Source organism: Berkeleyomyces rouxiae, assembly GCF_048999995.1.
Source record: "Berkeleyomyces rouxiae strain 22BRR77 chromosome Unknown BrBRR77_ptg000003l, whole genome shotgun sequence".
Classification (NCBI taxonomy): domain Eukaryota; kingdom Fungi; phylum Ascomycota; class Sordariomycetes; order Microascales; family Ceratocystidaceae; genus Berkeleyomyces; species Berkeleyomyces rouxiae.
The window spans coordinates 3,319,837-3,335,788 of NW_027396493.1; the positions used below are offsets into that span (position 1 = coordinate 3,319,837).

At 50.9% G+C, this 15,952-nt stretch overlaps 1 protein-coding gene across 1 annotated transcript; it reads left to right on the forward strand.

Moving 5' to 3' along the window:
• Positions 1–12,375: 12,375 nt before the first annotated feature.
• BROUX77_004097 (uncharacterized protein) lies at positions 12,376–14,146 on the forward strand (the record flags this gene model as incomplete). The annotated part of the gene is made up of 2 exons (XM_073748821.1): positions 12,376–12,383; positions 12,442–14,146. 2 exons carry the CDS (start codon positions 12,376–12,378, stop codon positions 14,144–14,146), a joined length of 1,713 nt encoding a protein of 570 aa, XP_073606522.1.
• Between the last annotated feature and the right edge of the window lie 1,806 nt (positions 14,147–15,952).

Consider the following 15,952-nt stretch of genomic DNA (forward strand, 5'->3'; position numbering starts at 1 on the left):
TTCCCTTTACAGCAGCGGCGTTGTGGTCAAGACAACTCGAGTAAACACGGCTTCGGATTCTTGCGGTCGCTGCTATCTTGCGAGGAGCAGAGAGCAAAAGTCAGAGGAGATGAGGCGGGGTGGAAGTAGAGGGGGAACAGAGTAAAGATGTTTAGAGCAGATGAATGCTGCACGTATTCGTCTACTTTATACTCGAATGTATAAGGAAGCAGCACGCATATATACGGATGGCGGCGCTAGACGTATGTGTTTCCAGAAAGAGGCGTACAGTTAGCTGGATGAATCTAGGTCTAGCAATGGATGTTTGTGGGCATCATTCACTTGTTATAAAGAGCTCAAGTTTGCTTGTCTGGAGGTTCCCACCCAAACACCAGGACTACCTTTTTTATACATGGCTCCTTGTCTACGTACATCTGAACTTTGGTTTTCCTTGTTAAGCCGAGTCCAGAGTGAAATTTATAGTGGCATTATGCAACTCTAGCTCTAGTTGGCTGGAGGAGTTGTTGGATTGCACCCCCTCCCCCTGGTCAAGTCGGCTTAGAGGCGTGGGAAAATGTATGTAGTATGTATGCACATATATTTTCATGTCCAAGTAGCACCTGTCCTTGCACCTGCAGGCAAAAGAGGTAAAGAAGTTGCAATGTTCTGGACAAGGCCCTATCCTATCCTGTCTGTCTTTGATTGAGGGATGGCAAGCGGGGATTAGCAAGGCACGACTGAATGGCCATGGGTTATTATTGAGTTGTCAGACGTCTTGATCAAGATGGTTCAGCCGAATGGATGCCAGAGAGTGGCTCACAGGGCGCTGTCATGATAATGTTGAAAAAAGAAAAAGAAGTAACTAGAAAAAGAAAATTGCAGCAAGTCAGAGCCGTGTTTCCTGTCTCATTGGTTCTATTGTGTGTATACACGAAGTGCTCTCTGTCTTGTGTGAGTGTGTATTTTTTAAGGTATCAAGTATCCTCTGTCCTCTCTCCTTTCTCCTCTCTCTCCCCCCCTCCTTTGTTCTCTGACCTGCAAGACACCCCCCTCTCCTCTCTTCTCCTCTACCCAACTCCCACAGCCCTCCCAGCCCTACCTGTACAAGTATGGACACACATATGTATGTTGTATGTACGTACTCAACTAACCCTAGTTACTACCTACATACACACGCGGTCTTGGTTTCTTTTTTTTTCAGACCCAGCAATAGGACAGTCTCAGGTTCAGGTCCAGGTCTAGCCCGAGGTTCTACAAGCAGCACATGGAGGGTTATAGTACTTGGAGCCAAGGTTACAATCGCGAAAAGATCGGGCACACAAGGTCACACAGCACATTGCTAACCACGGTGCTGGTTTCCACGTAAATCTCCATGTTTCTAGTCTTCAGAAAGGCGCCTTGTTGTATGTATGTACATACTTCTGCCAGTTAGCCAGCTATAACTCTGCCATTAATTGTTGTACATACATACACACATGCTTGGCCCATGATCTATCTAGGTTTGCTATCCTCCAGGGCTGGCAGCCCAACAAGCCCCAGGGCTAGACCCTCTCTGTCTGCCCTTTGACCAGCAAATCTATAGCCTATCACAGACTAGCCCCCACTATCTACGCCCTGGATTCTGGATTAGTCCTTGGACAAAATCGGTGAAGCAACTCCCTCGTCCTTCCTGTTCGCCGACTTGTCGGTGAACAATTGGAGCTCAGGGAGCTCTCCAAGGGACTAGTTTGCAATATGTGCAAGTATTGTCTGAGGTTTGGAGAGGGGAAGCAGACGAATGGGAGGAGGGGGTCATGCCCTAATCTTACATACAGATGCTTGTATGTACAAGTAGTTAGCTAGTTACAAGTAACTAGTTGGACAATGTATGCATGTACATTGATAACCACGTACTAATATAGGGCTGGCGGGAGTATTCAGGTCTGCATGGCCAACTACAAGTAGTAGCTGGCTATAGTTACATGAAATTACATCTATTTGCATGTTCTTTTGACCTGACAAGAGTCTCATGTGCGCCTCTTTTTTGTAACCTGACATGAAATGGCCGGGGGGGGGGGGGGGGGGGGACAGACGAGTTCTCCTTGTGTACATATGTACATATATATTGCATACGTGTATACTTGCCCAGACATATAACTGTCATGGTCAGTCATGCCACTTACTAGTAAGCAAGGGGGTTGCTGGTTGATAGCGGCATTACATCATCGCCAATCATCAGCAAGACGGCAGAATCACAAGGCACGGCCTGCTCCGGCATCTTTTTCTGCATCCGGGAGGGAGGAGAGTGGGCGGGGGCCGTCTCATCAGTCCGTGACATTGGATGTCTGAAAAACAACAAAAGAAAAAAAAACCACCAATAATAGCCCCCGGCTCTGTAGCGTCGCGTATGACTCGAGCCAGCGGCGTATCTCCTACAACGGCGCAGTATGATGCGTCGTTCTGCTTGTACCTTTCCACAAGCCGTTGTCTCTCTCTTTCACTCTCTCTTTATCATGTGCCTGTCTGTGTCTCTGTGTCTGCTACGCTCCAGCCCAGAACCGCTCCAGTAAGAGGAAGAGTAAGTCGTACCAGCCAGTACGCGGACCCTGCGACGTGCCACACAGGACGACTCGATCTGGGGTCCAATCATAGTGGCGGCTTGGGGAGAAAGAGAGGGGGAACTTGATATAGTTACAAACGACGGAGTACGTGGCACGGAAAACACGATAAGAAGAAGAACAGCCAGGTAGACTCGGCGTCCAGTGGGTAGTTAGTGGCCAGTGGCCAGTGGAAGAGCCTGCGGCGATTGTGTGATCAGCAGCACAATCAATGCGGAGTTTGCTCTCAACAATTCAGCAGTGGCTAGGGTTAGACCTGGGCACATTGCAGGGTTAACTGGCCAGCTGCAGCTGTTGCAAGGTCCAACCAAGTTTGTGGGCGCATCGCATCTCTGGATGCTTGATCCATGTCCCATGGTCGTCTCTTTTTGCCTGATTCCACCAAAAGCCCTTGCTCTGTTCTGTTTCTCCTGCCCTTGAATCATTCCAGTAAACTCGTTTTCCTTTTGCGTCGGTTTGTAAGGCGCCGCAGGGGGAGGAGGGGGAAGAATATTTGGCCTTGTAGGGCGGACTTTTAGTTTCTACAACTTGGAACAACAGTACGGTTGGCTGGTTGGTAGTTGGTAGTATTACAGAAAGCAAAGGGCCACTCCATTCATTGTGTTTCCACATTGACTGGCTGCATGGGCCCTTTTATCCCGATATTTTTCGAGGGGCCTGTGTGTTTTATTTCTGTGGTGCGTGGTGTCTCCTGTCCTGTATCCTGTAACACGCTCCTTCTCCGCGCAAGAAGCGAAATAGAACAGACCAGCTGGTCTACAGCCAGCGTCGCAATGGCTTTGTTTATCCACAAACCCGCGGAAACCGGGTGTCTCTGGTCTGGGTCTGTGGTCTGTGTGGTGGTGCCCTACCGTGTGGCCTTTGTGGGATGGTGAGATGGATGCAAATGCAAATGCAAATGCAAGTCTGCGGTGTGTAGCACACGAGCAGAAACTCGACCGAACCAAACTAAACACACGGCACGATACATGCAGCAGCCGGGCGGGAAGAAGGCGGGAGCAGCTGTTGGAGCGGAAGACAAAGAGCCCCCCTACTAATAAGACTGGGAGAGGGGGCACAGGCACAGACACAGACACAAGTCTGGCCCCCGATTGCTGCCACATCCCTTCTCAACTATGTACATATTTACATAGTGACAAGATACAAAAAGCCCTGCAACAAGGCAAGAGGTGTCTCGCAAGTAAGACAGAAGGATGGACTGGACGCAAGGGAGTCTACGCTGTCCAAGATAAAAAAAAAGTGTCGAAGGGAGGGGGTGTAGGGCTGAGAGGGAAGATAAAGACGCTGACAGTGTAGCGTGCGAGCGCGTGGATTCCAGCTGCCAGCTGCAGACAGCTGTCCGCCCACTGGCAGCTCAAATGCTTGCTACACCTTCAGGGCCGCCCTGGTACTGTCCGCTAAGTCCATCTTGGAACATTCATTTTATGAATAGTTGACTGGTTGGATAGTTATTTGTATTCCTGCAAAAGAGGTTTTTGCTCGGTGTCTTAGCCAAAGCGAAGCGAAACTGACACACAGCCAGAATAGAAATCGCGACGCATAAGAACGCCCATGCTGACCCATCATGCCTCATGCCATGGCCGCCCAGCTCTTGGCTTGGCTTCTGTTGTGTGTATGGATGTATGTATGTAACTACAATTTGTCGACTTGGCTGTGTTTGTTTCCGCCCAGGCCAAACAAGAGCTGACTATGGGCTAAACTCATTGGGGCTAGAGCCGGTGTCTGTGTGTGTCTGTGTCGGGGTTGAGAGCCTGACGCAGAATCTGTATCAGCCTTCAGGCTTGAACGGGGGTCCTGGCGACAACAAGAACACAGCATCACCAACCAATAACTTGTACACTGATGGAACCTGACTCGTCAAGTACTTGGCTTGTGTGCATTTGAGCAGAGGTCCGGCCTGGCTGACAAACCAAGGCTGGTCCGTGCCTGGCTTTTGTCTTGCCCCCCTTGCCTGTAGGTATTTCTTCGTCAACTGAGACAGCGAGGTGGCTTGTAACTAGAGTATAGGATAGCAAGCTGCTGGTAATTCCGTCCCACTAACTATCTGATCTATCAGACACTTCTAGATACCGGCCATGTAAGGTGCACACCCAAGCATGCACTTGTACCTATGCAAATACATACAACTAAGCACATTCATAGTTAACTAACTAACCAGTCAACTAGCTCCATGTTTGGCCGGGCCCAGTACCGAGAGAAAACGAGACACGCCGTGAATGGCCGTTCAAGCACTGCAACAAAGTGCCCATGCCATGCATCAGCCCTGGGCTGCTAAAGGGCCGAAATCGCGGGAACGCCTGTATACCAGAGAGGACCCAACACAGCTGACGCCCCGATACGACCACGCCCTCGGTCTGCGTGCGGAACATTTCTGCATGTTGAGATGGCACATGCTTTGGTTTTGAAACCTGCCTTGCTATCAAGTCGGGAAGAGAGGGGAGGGGGGCTCTGGTGATCACCTCTAAGGCTACGGTTTCTCTGCATGGCGCAATGCTGTGTTGTGGTTATGCGTACTTGAGGACTTGTTGTACCCGTGTACACATGCACATAAATGTGTGTACTTTAATATGACCAACTAGCTCACTAACTAGTCCCTCGGACTTTTAGACATGTACGTTTGTATGTACATATGTACATACACATGCGCCGATGCTGAGGTGTACAAGCACCCGCAACCCAAGTACTGGCTCTGGCGGATTGATTGACTGACTGATCACGGGCCCGAAGGAAGAGGCTTGTGCCTTGGACATTGTTGCGGCCAAGCTTCATCCCAGATAGCCCTACGGAATCTAGACTAGCCGCCGTGTCAACGTGCCCATGTCCCCTCCTCATACATGCACATATGCGAGCGAGGTATTGTACATACATACATACATGACCACCGCATTATGAACCTGCACTTGCGTACCAACTTTGGTCCAAAGGGCTGCAGGTATTGATACACGCTGTAGCACGACTCTGGAACTGTCTACCAATAAACACCAGAACTGTACGTGTACAATCATGCCCATGTAGACAAGCGGGGCTCAGGTTTCCACACGGCCGGAGCCGCTGTTGTTCTTGGAAGAGACGAGCAAGGTACCTTCATGTCTTCTGTCTTCTCTCTTGTAGCTCAGGGAAGAGGCGGTGTAAGCCAAACATGACGTCGTCGAGGGTCGAGGGTTTGTCATCTCTGGCTGCTCCATGTCCGCATGCATGCGTGTATCAGAGGCCACATGCTTGACTTGGTATCCTGTTGCTTTGAACGCATTCACATCTGTCTGTATCCCTTGATTGATCGCCACGCACGTCCCGACGGCCGTCTTTTCCCCGGGCGGCCGGCTGCGGTCTATCTGCCCCCCCCCCCCCCCCCCCCCCCCCACCCCCCAATCAAAGCTCCGGGATTCTCTGAACCTACATCACTTCCTGTCACGAGCAGTAACGTTGCGAGTGTCACCAATCCGTTTCTTTCTTTTCTCTCCCTCCCTCTCTCGTTTTCAACAAACCAGATTGCCGCCACTCTAGACGCCCGTGACGCCCTGTGTCCTTCCGTTCGTTTCTCATAGTCAAGCACCACACACTGACCACCCGGTGCCCTGCGTCACGAGTAGTGCTTGACCAGCCAAGGCCCAAAGCCTGCCATTCACGGCCTAAATTTCAGAGCCTCTTGACCGCTCGGCTCCGGATACAAGCGTGTCGATAAGTACATGCCTGTAACTCAAGGTATACGTGCACTTGTGACTCTGGCTAAGTCCCAGGCCTAGGCTCATTGTTTCACATGAACAATGCTATTTTCCTTGGGGCTGGGATTGTAGATTGTCAATGCCGACATAGACGTAAACATATGTAAATACACAGGAAGCGTAGCGTCGTACAACCGGGAGACAGCCAGAGACGGAGGAGAACACAAGACATCATTGCACAACAGAACTTTTCTATCTGATATCTTCTCACTTCATTTCTTATGCTTTGTCTTGTCTCTCTCAGGCTAAATCTTGCCCCCCCCCCTCTCGTATTCTTCCCTCCATACTTTGTCTTATCATATCTCTGGTGCTCATCCCATCCTTTAGGCTACTCGCCATTGGAACCGTTATGAAAAGATCACTAGGCCTACCTTTCTTGTTTTCGGGTCATTTAGTCACCACTCCTAGTACCACGGGCAATCACAGCCTTGATCTTGGCCTTAGTCTCTCGTCGGCCCTTCGCTGTTATGTTTCCCGCTGAGCTTAGCTTAGGAGCTTATTTTCCTGGTAGTTAGTTAATGAAGCCGTACTTGTGCACCAAAACTGTACTAGGCCGATACATTTACCAGTGTATTATTCACGGCTTTGTAGGGCTACAGATGCAATTTGTTGAGGGCCAGAGCCTGGGGACAAGCCAGAGCCAGAGACTGCGCGCAAGCCACCTACACAACCGACCGGAAGCGGCTAGCCGTGCTACTCGCAACGCTGCTACCCGGAGCATATCTAGCTTATCGTTATACAGCCAAGCCTGGCGTCGTCTCTTCCCCAACAAACATCCTCAGGTCCTCGTTTATCATCATCATTGACCCTTCCGCCGCCCCCACAAGAAAGAGGGAAATCCAGTTCCTAGGGCTGCGTCTCGATTATTAGTATACTAGTAGTGTGCCTTGTACCGGGCGTAATGAAGGGGCTAGCCCGTTCCCGTGGCATTTCCCATTTATCCACACACTAGGCTAGTGTGCACATGTCTGCACATACATACAATAACCACTTGAACAAGTCCAGGAGGCTGTCCCTTCTTGGGTCTAGGCAACAGAACAAAGGCCCTCGGTAGTCAAGGATACTGCTTGTTCCTGTATACTTGTGCTACTACCTCAGTGGTACGCCTTTGGCTAAACTTAAGCCAGCCTGCCCTGCCAGCTCTTGTACAAGCATGCTGTCGCAGCACTAAGACATTTGATGTCACACTGCTAAGGCTAGTCTCCAAACAATGCCCTATGACCTATTCCATTCCATTGCATCCCTAGACTCACTAACAAGTCACCAAGGCAGTATTCCCAGCCTGCGCTTCCGCTCCCGGTACCGACAGCGACAATGGAAACGGGAACGGGAACGGGAACGGAAGCGGTAGCACCTGCATCATGCATTATACACAGATGTAGGACGCGAAACTTCCAAGGCTATCCGCCATGCGTTAACATGGCCGATGCTAGGAACATAGTATTGCACATAGTCGCTCTGTGCGGATAGATTTGCAGAAGATTTGCGCGAGTCCCTGGGACTAGCCCGAGGGTCTGAGCTGCCTGCGCATCCAAATACAACACGGGTGTTCCTCAGAAGCCAGCTACGACTAATCCTATAACTATCGAATACATGTGGCTACATACATGTGTATGGATCGTCAGTCGTTCTATTGAAGAGGGTAGACCTCAATGTCGTGGTGTAAGTAGAGGCCGGCAGCTGCCGGCAGCTGCGTGACTTGCTGTAGCTAGGGTTAATGCCAAATGGTCTAGACCTCGGAGCAACACCGGGAATAACAGAAACCATAACTTAAGGCGGCCAAGGTGATTCACCATGACATGTTTTGGGCACTGGCCGTGTTTGATTGTGTTAGTCGCTATGTAGCTATGTACATGCATACATGCTTGTAGAGACAGGGCATACCCTAGCCCCTCCAAGGCTTGTTTATACACTGACCCGGGACACATCAGCAGTGCATGCATGGGTGGATCAGAGGGAGGTAGCGTGCTTGAGTCGGGCTGTCAATTAGCTTCTACACACAAGGTTCATGGGAAAAGACAGACATGTACCAGTCTAGTCATGTATCCACTTGGTGAAGTGAGTTAAAGAGGACCCAGCGGGCACAGTTCAGCGGCAATGACACCGGCATGTTGTCGCTGATACTACCAATACCATGTACATACTCCAACAACACTTACAAAGTTATACACCCACCCTGCTTAACAAGTACACCGGCCCTATGTACACTGTCTGTTTTCTAGTGAGCCAAGTTGATACTTGTTGCGTATACTTGGACATAGATAATGGTGAGTTCCGCCATCGCGCCAAGGCCACTGAATGACGGGATGAAAGCTTGTGGCTTTGTTGCTCGCGGTGGGTAATTGTATACCCGTTAGTTATGAAGAGGAATAGGGGGAGGGATGTCCGTGATGTTGACTGCTGGCCTAAGGAGCTGGCCAAGTACAGACACTAGTTTAGACTACACATAAAGTAGCTCAAGGGGGGCTAGCCTTGCAACCCGGAAGAATGAATATACTTAATAGGGCAGACTTACAGCACACATGTCTTTCATCATAGCTTTTCGGCTCAGTCTACAAGCACAGGCAGCCCTGGACAAGAAACCCCTCTTGGCTCTGATAAGAACAACGTCAAATTTATTCGTATCTGTATGTATGTATGTACATACATACATACATAACTAGTTACATGTAAGTGCATGCACTATGTATCAGATGACTCTATGCTCTCGTCGGCTCTGCAGCTTTTGCTTTTGACATCGCTTGTTCTACTCGTACATGCATATCAGAAAGTTACAGGTAAGCGACCCAGGCTAGGGCTAGACTGTTCTTGTTCTTGTCGGCCAAGCCATCTGCGTATGACTAGGTTCTGCCCAGACAAGTCAAACATGACTGCATTTGAGATCGGCAAATGACATGGTAATATTGAGCCCTAGACCATATGGAGACAGAATTCTTGATACCCATGACTGCGAGTTTCGCTCGGCGTTTCGCGCCTCAACAATGATTGCCGTCTTTTTTGTTCTTGCTTTGTTTTGTAAGCCCTGACAAAGAGAAAAAAGAAGACGCCGAACAAGAGACTGGAAGCTGTCTGGTTTCTAGAACAAACAAGCACATCACTTAGTTAATAGATACTACCGTGCTGACCAATTGACAATCCACTCCTTGCTCTCCATCATCATCATGGACCCCAGTCACCGTCATAGGTCATAGGTTCCAGAGTACAGGGTCCGGAGCACAGACTAGCCTACAGGTGTAAGAAAAAGAAGCACTAAAGCTTCCTTAGTCTCGGGCGTTGTGCTAGTACCAGCGGATTGCCAGGGTCTAGCTTGGCCAAGAAAAGAAAGAGGAAGACAAGGACGGAATCCATCTCTCCAACACCGAATAGACTGAGGCCTGCGCCCTTGTGGTGCGTAATACAAATCCGAGGTCCAGTGGCTAGCGAGTGCTCTTTTTTTTTTTTTTTTTTTTTTTTTTTTTCTTTTCCATATATAAATTTCTCGAGTTTACTTTCACGGAACAAGGAGAACCATGGCCAAGGTGCACCGCCATTCCAAGTTGTTCACGCAAAACCGGCCTTCAGGTGACCCCTGGTGATAAGGCTGGAGAACAACATCTTCCTTTGACCTTCCTTCGCGGCGACTTCGGCAAGCTCGGACTTTGTGTGGCATGCCTCAAAAGATTTTTATGCCAGTTGGCGGGTAGAACTATGGGCATCTAGTCTAGTGGTTGGCATGGCTCGTAAGCCAAGACGTCGGTGTACAGACGGTTACACAGACCTTGTCTGGATAGTTGAAACACGGGCTGTATTGACGGAACTTCACCACGTTTCTTTCGCTTGTTGTGTAGAGACCACGATTTAGTTGCCAGGTGTTCCATTTTTTGTGCGCCAGATTTCGCATGAACTCAGGCAAGGAAGTAGTATCTGGTGTCCTGAAGTACTGAAATGTGTTTCTTCCGAGACACATCATACTCCCTCCCAACTCAATAATGTGTTTGGGTAACCTGAAAGACAAAACGCAGAGAGAGAGGATCGAACTGGGAATTGCAGTGTAATTATCATTCTGTGGTAATGGGCGCTAGATTCACAGTGGGCTAGAATTGTGCCTGTCGGGGGTGTATGCAAGTAACGATGAACTCAACGTAAGCTTGAGCTTGTTACATGTAGTTACCACGTACTATGAGGGTACGAGTAAAGTTGTATTCACTCTCGGGGTAGACTATTCTCTTGTATTTTTGGGTGAAATGTATGTTCCCTCAACTTGCTTAGGGATCTGCCGGATGTACGCGATTTGGCGACAAACACTTCGATGCTAAATGCACTGCACATCATCTAACTGGTGAAGTTCCCTTTTGGCTGCTCTGTCACTTGTTCAAGTTAATCATGGCCAAGATACTCCTGGTGTTGAGCTTGGCGTGGTTTTGATGCATTATATATTCTTTTTGGCTACAGCCCCTTTGACGTATCAAGATAGTTGCCCTAAAGTTTCTTCATGACTCAACTAGAACTTACATGGGAACTCAGCAAGATAATCAGTAGATCCAACCGGCACCTTTTTATCACTATACGAATAACATTGGATATCTTATTAGCTATCACTTCCATATTTACAGGCGGTCTTCATGTACGAACGATTGTACACGGGTCTCTTGTTTAGTTTCAACTCTAGTCAGGGAAGCATCTTAATATTTATAGTGTGCTTTTCTGGTGGTACTAGTCTTAGTATCTACTATTACGAAGACTTGGTTCCATGTCTTTTCTATTGCAGCTGTAGCCATAGTGTAATGTAAAACACACGCGAAAAAAAAAACGAATGACTCGGCCTTCTTGTCGGACTGTGTCCGGTTGAAGAGGTGTTGCCTCCTCCGGCCCCTCTTTTCCGTTTTGTCGACTCTATCGGCCAACGCATTTGCCCCTCGTGCCATCCTTGTCGGATCGATCCGCATCTCGCGCACACCAATGGCATGTCGTGCCCGGAGCGAATGTGATACTTGCCTAGATCACCTTGCCCTGACTTTGCCGCGAGGGCTTTGCTCCCGTTAACCCGATTTTGGTTTATGGCTATAGCCTTTCATGCCACCGGTACCTCCAGCTTTCGCCCAGTGCTTTTCAATCACCAATCGGTCGCAGCTTGGAACTCACGCTTGCGCTGTAGTTTCGGTGCTGCTAGAGTTCACAACGGATTGGGTCGGGCTGTCTCTTCGGCCATGGCCTCGTTCACCAATTGGCCTACCCGCTTGTTTCCTAGGATGTTTATGTGGCTAAAGACCCATCTCACCTGCCAGCTTCGTCCGGGCGTCCCTCTTTTAACTTCCACATCTCTTTTCTGGTTTTGTCGTTAGCTCCTTGCGAGGAACTCCAAACTGGGAGGTTAGTGTTTACCCTGTCCACCACACTGTGATTGTCGAGGTAGATGACGCCTTTGATCTCCTTGGTGTCTGCAGTGGTTCTAAAATAGTTCAGTTACGGCTTGTCTCGCAGCAATCACTTCCGCGTCCGCAATTTCTACCCAGGCCCCCAGATGCAGTTTACCCGCAGCTAGTTCTTTTTCTTGCTTCATCAGCACCCATCCTGAGCCGGCATATCCTTTTGAGTCCTTGGACCCATCTGAACAATACCTCATCAATGGAAGTAGAAAATCAAAAAGAAAAAAAAGTGTCTGCCCTTTACTGAGGTCTCTCTTATAATCTTTATTTGCAGGGCAGCTATCAACAAATACTAAGTCACGATGCCAGAGTGGTTAATGGGTGAGACTTGAATAATTCGTTCAAGCCATCTCATGGCTTCGGCCGCGTAGGTTCGAACCCTACTCGTGACGCTTTGAATTCTCTTGTTTTAGAGTCGTGCTATTTTTTGAAGTCTCTTTTTTCTTCCTTTTTTTTTTAATTTTCAAGCGAGCACCTCCAGAGGGCCCAGCGCGGCCAAGATCGGCACTGGAAGAGCCAAAAATGACCTGTTTCTGTATGCATGGTTTTAGGTTTTGGTTTTTGCTTCTGTTATGTATTTTTCCTGGTACTAGAAATAGTCCCCTGTCGTATGTCGAGAATCCCTCGCGAGTAGACAGGTTAATAAAGACTTTCAATTCAATTCAGCCAAAAATGACCGGGTGGGTGAAACTACCATCCCGTAAGGTCCGGACCACCAACATTTTCCTCGATTTTCAGAGGTAAGTGCCACGGCCTAAACCCGAGCGCACGTCTCCCGGACGGCTCCACACTCCAACCGGTGGACCCCCGCGGGACTCTGCGCTGGCTGGGCGTGTTGTGGTCCCGCAACCTGTCGTTCCTGCCGCACATCCGCGACGTAGCCCAGAGGACGGCGCCCGTGATCCGAGGCATCCAGATCCTGTCCGGTTGTTGGAAGGGCGCGCCGATTAGGGGGGCTCTCACGGCCGTCCGCGCCTGCGTGGTCACGAAACTGACATACGCGGCGGCCACGTGGTGGCGCCCTGGCCCCTCGCCAACCAAGCCTTCCCGGGGCCTTCTCGGGGCTGCCCACATCCTGGACCGCACGGTCAGGAGGGGACTACGTGCAGCGCTGCCCTTATATTGCACGACGCCATGTGCGATCTTCAACCTGGCATCGGGGTTCCCCCCCATGAGCTGCGTCCTCGACCACCTCCTGGCCTCGGCCGGCATCAGGGCATCTCTAGCCCCGGCAAACCACCCCTTAGGGTTCGGAGACACCGATGGTGGCAAGCTGGGTACGCTCAAGAGGCTACTCCCGCACAGGATCGCCACGAGCCTCCCTGCTAGGTGCAAGGGAGTGCTCCCGACAACCCGCCCCCCGCTGCAAGGCGACAAGGAGGCCGCAGCCGCGGCCCACCAGCTACTAGTCCGCTCCTCGGACCCCTCAGATCTCTGGATCTACACGGATGGATCCAAGTTGAGGGATGACAAGGTCGGCGCCGGCTGGGTGGTCATTCAGGACGGCAGGACCCTGTCCACGGGCAACTGCCCTGCCCCGTTCCGCGCCGAAGTCCATGACGCCGAGGTGCTGGCCATCGCCAAGGCCCTGGCAGAGGTCGACTCATGGGAGAAGCCACAGTGCCGCAAGGTCTGGATCTGCTCCGACAATCTCGCCGCAGTGAACCGGCTCACGTCTCGCTACGCCAAGCCGGGCACCTCCGAGCAGTATCTGAGGCGCGCCCAGATGATCTGCGCAAGCTGGATCAGACCGCACCCAGAGCGGCCGCGACCAAGGCCCTGGCCCGACGGCCCACCCGAGGTAGAGGCTATTTGGGTCCCGGGCCACTCCGACATCGCGGGCAATGAGCTCGCAGATGAGCAATCAAAGCTAGGGGCCAGGACAAACACCTGGCTGGACGGCATGTCGCTCTCCTGGGCCCGCCACTATTTCCGCTCCCGTCTCGACTCTGCTTTCCGCGCCTGGTGGGCAGAGGAGGGGCGCGCCATCAGACCCCATCTGCACCGCCCAGTTGAACCCCCCAAGAAGGCTTGGTCAAGTCTCCTTGACGAGACCGATCGCAAGCTCGCCCGCGCAGTGCTGATCGCTCTGTCCGGCCATGGCGACTTTGCGGCCTACCATCGCCGCTTCGAACATGTGGACGCCGTGCTCTCCTGTCCCCTTTGCGGATTGGAGACCGCCCCGGAGCATGCTTGGGTCTGCCCCCGGAACCCACAGCAGGTGTCCAGCAGCTTCTTCCAGAAGTTGATAGGCACCAAGCGCGGGGCCACCTGGCTGGCCACCAAGGCAGCTAAAGCACCCACTGTGCTGCTCGCCCACCGCCGCGCGAGGACTGAGGCGCACCCACAGGTCGCCGACCCTCCCGCTCGCTCCCCGTCGAGCCCATCACCGCCCGCCCCTCCACCTCCCAGTGCGGGGGCTCCTCCGGGCCTCTCGACTTAGCGCGCGCGCTGCCACTCTCTTCTGCTTTCTTGTTTCCCCCTTTCTCTCTCTACTTCCGGTTTTTCCTTTTGTTACTTTTCCTTTGTCATGTTCTATCTTTCTTTTGGGTTTGGTCTTCTACAGGGTAAAGGCCGAGGCTTGGGGTCTTGTTTGGGACCTTACAAGCGAAGGACAGCCATTGCGCTGGGCGGTCGGGGGACCCTCCGTCATTATACTTCGTGCAGTGAGGATTGCCTGTATGTATGATTCTGGGTTTTTGGTTCTCTGACTTCTGTATGTATTTCTTGGTACTAGTTTTAGTCCCCTGTCGCATGTCGAGAATACCTCGCGAGTACACAGGTAAAATAAAGACAACCAAATCAAATCAAGGTCCGGATCTGCTCAGACAACCTTGCCGCAGTGTACCAGCTCACGACCCGGGCGCTAAGCCCGAGACCAACAGGCCAAGACCAGTAGGCCAAGACTGGCGCCGAGAGGTCCACAATGCTCCAAGGGATGTCTCTTTCCTGGGCGCGTAGTTATTTTTGCTCCCGCGTCACTGCCGAGCTCTGCACCTGGTGGTTGGAGGAAGGACGCGCCATGAAACCCCACCTGCGACGACCACTAGAGGCGCCTAAGAAGGCCTGAAAAAGGCTTCTTGATAAGACAGAGCGTAGGCTCGCCCGCACTATCTTGTCGACGCTGTTCAGCCACGGAGACTTCGCAGACTACCACCATCGGTTCAGGCACTTGGATCTTGTGCTTGTCTGCCCTCCCTGTGATGCAAAGACCACCCCGGAACACATTTTGGTCTGCCCCCGCAACCTACTACAATGTGTGTCAAGAGGCTTCTTCCAGAAGCTGATAGCCAGCAAGCGTAGGGCCATCTGACTGGCTTCCAAAGCTGCCAAAGATCCACCGGTGCTCCTAGCACATCGCTGAGGGAGAACGTAACCGCAATCGCAGGAAGGGGACTCCCTACCTCGTCCTCCACCTGACCGTCCTCCAACCGGCCCGCCCTTGCCCAGAGCTGCCTAACAACCGGAGCCCAGTATCGAGTGCAACCGCGCTGCTAACACTTTTGGCATGACTAGGTTGCAATCTAATTCCCTTGTCAATTTCTTGTATGAAAAAGGCATAACTACATCAGTAGTGAGTCCATGACTCTAGGTCTTGTTTAGTGCCACGCAAACGAAGGACGGCTTCTGTGCTAGGTGGGTGGGAGACCCTCCGTCATTACACTTGGGGATATGGGGTTACTGTATTGATGATTTTGATTCTTGATTTTGGGTTTGTTGTGTAAACTCGGTACCAGAGATGGTTCCTTGTCATATGCCGAGTATCCCTTGTGAATAGACAGGTAAATAAAGACTCTCATCATCACCGAGGACAGTTGAATCAACCAGCCGATTCCCGATTGTTTTCCGCGGAAAGATAGCATGTACACAGTTTCTCAATGTAATGGGGAGAAAAGTAGATAAGTTCATGCATGGTTGTGAGATATGAATTACAAATATGATAGTGTCAAGAAATTGCCACTTCTGTAGTAAGTCAGTCCTATTTATAACACACAAATTGGAGATGTATGCCACCATTGTTCCTAGAGGTCCGTTCTTTGATTAACCAGTGGCCCATAGTATCTCCGCCCTCACGACGAGAGCTGCTGTCAAATGTCGCCGGCTAATCGATACATTCTTACATGAAACTGATGTCCTGCTATGCCGACATGTGTCATAACTGTTCATTATTGGTGTTGAATTGAAAGTCTTTATTTAACCTGTCTACTCGCGAGGGATTCTCGGCATACGACAGGGGACCATTGCTGGT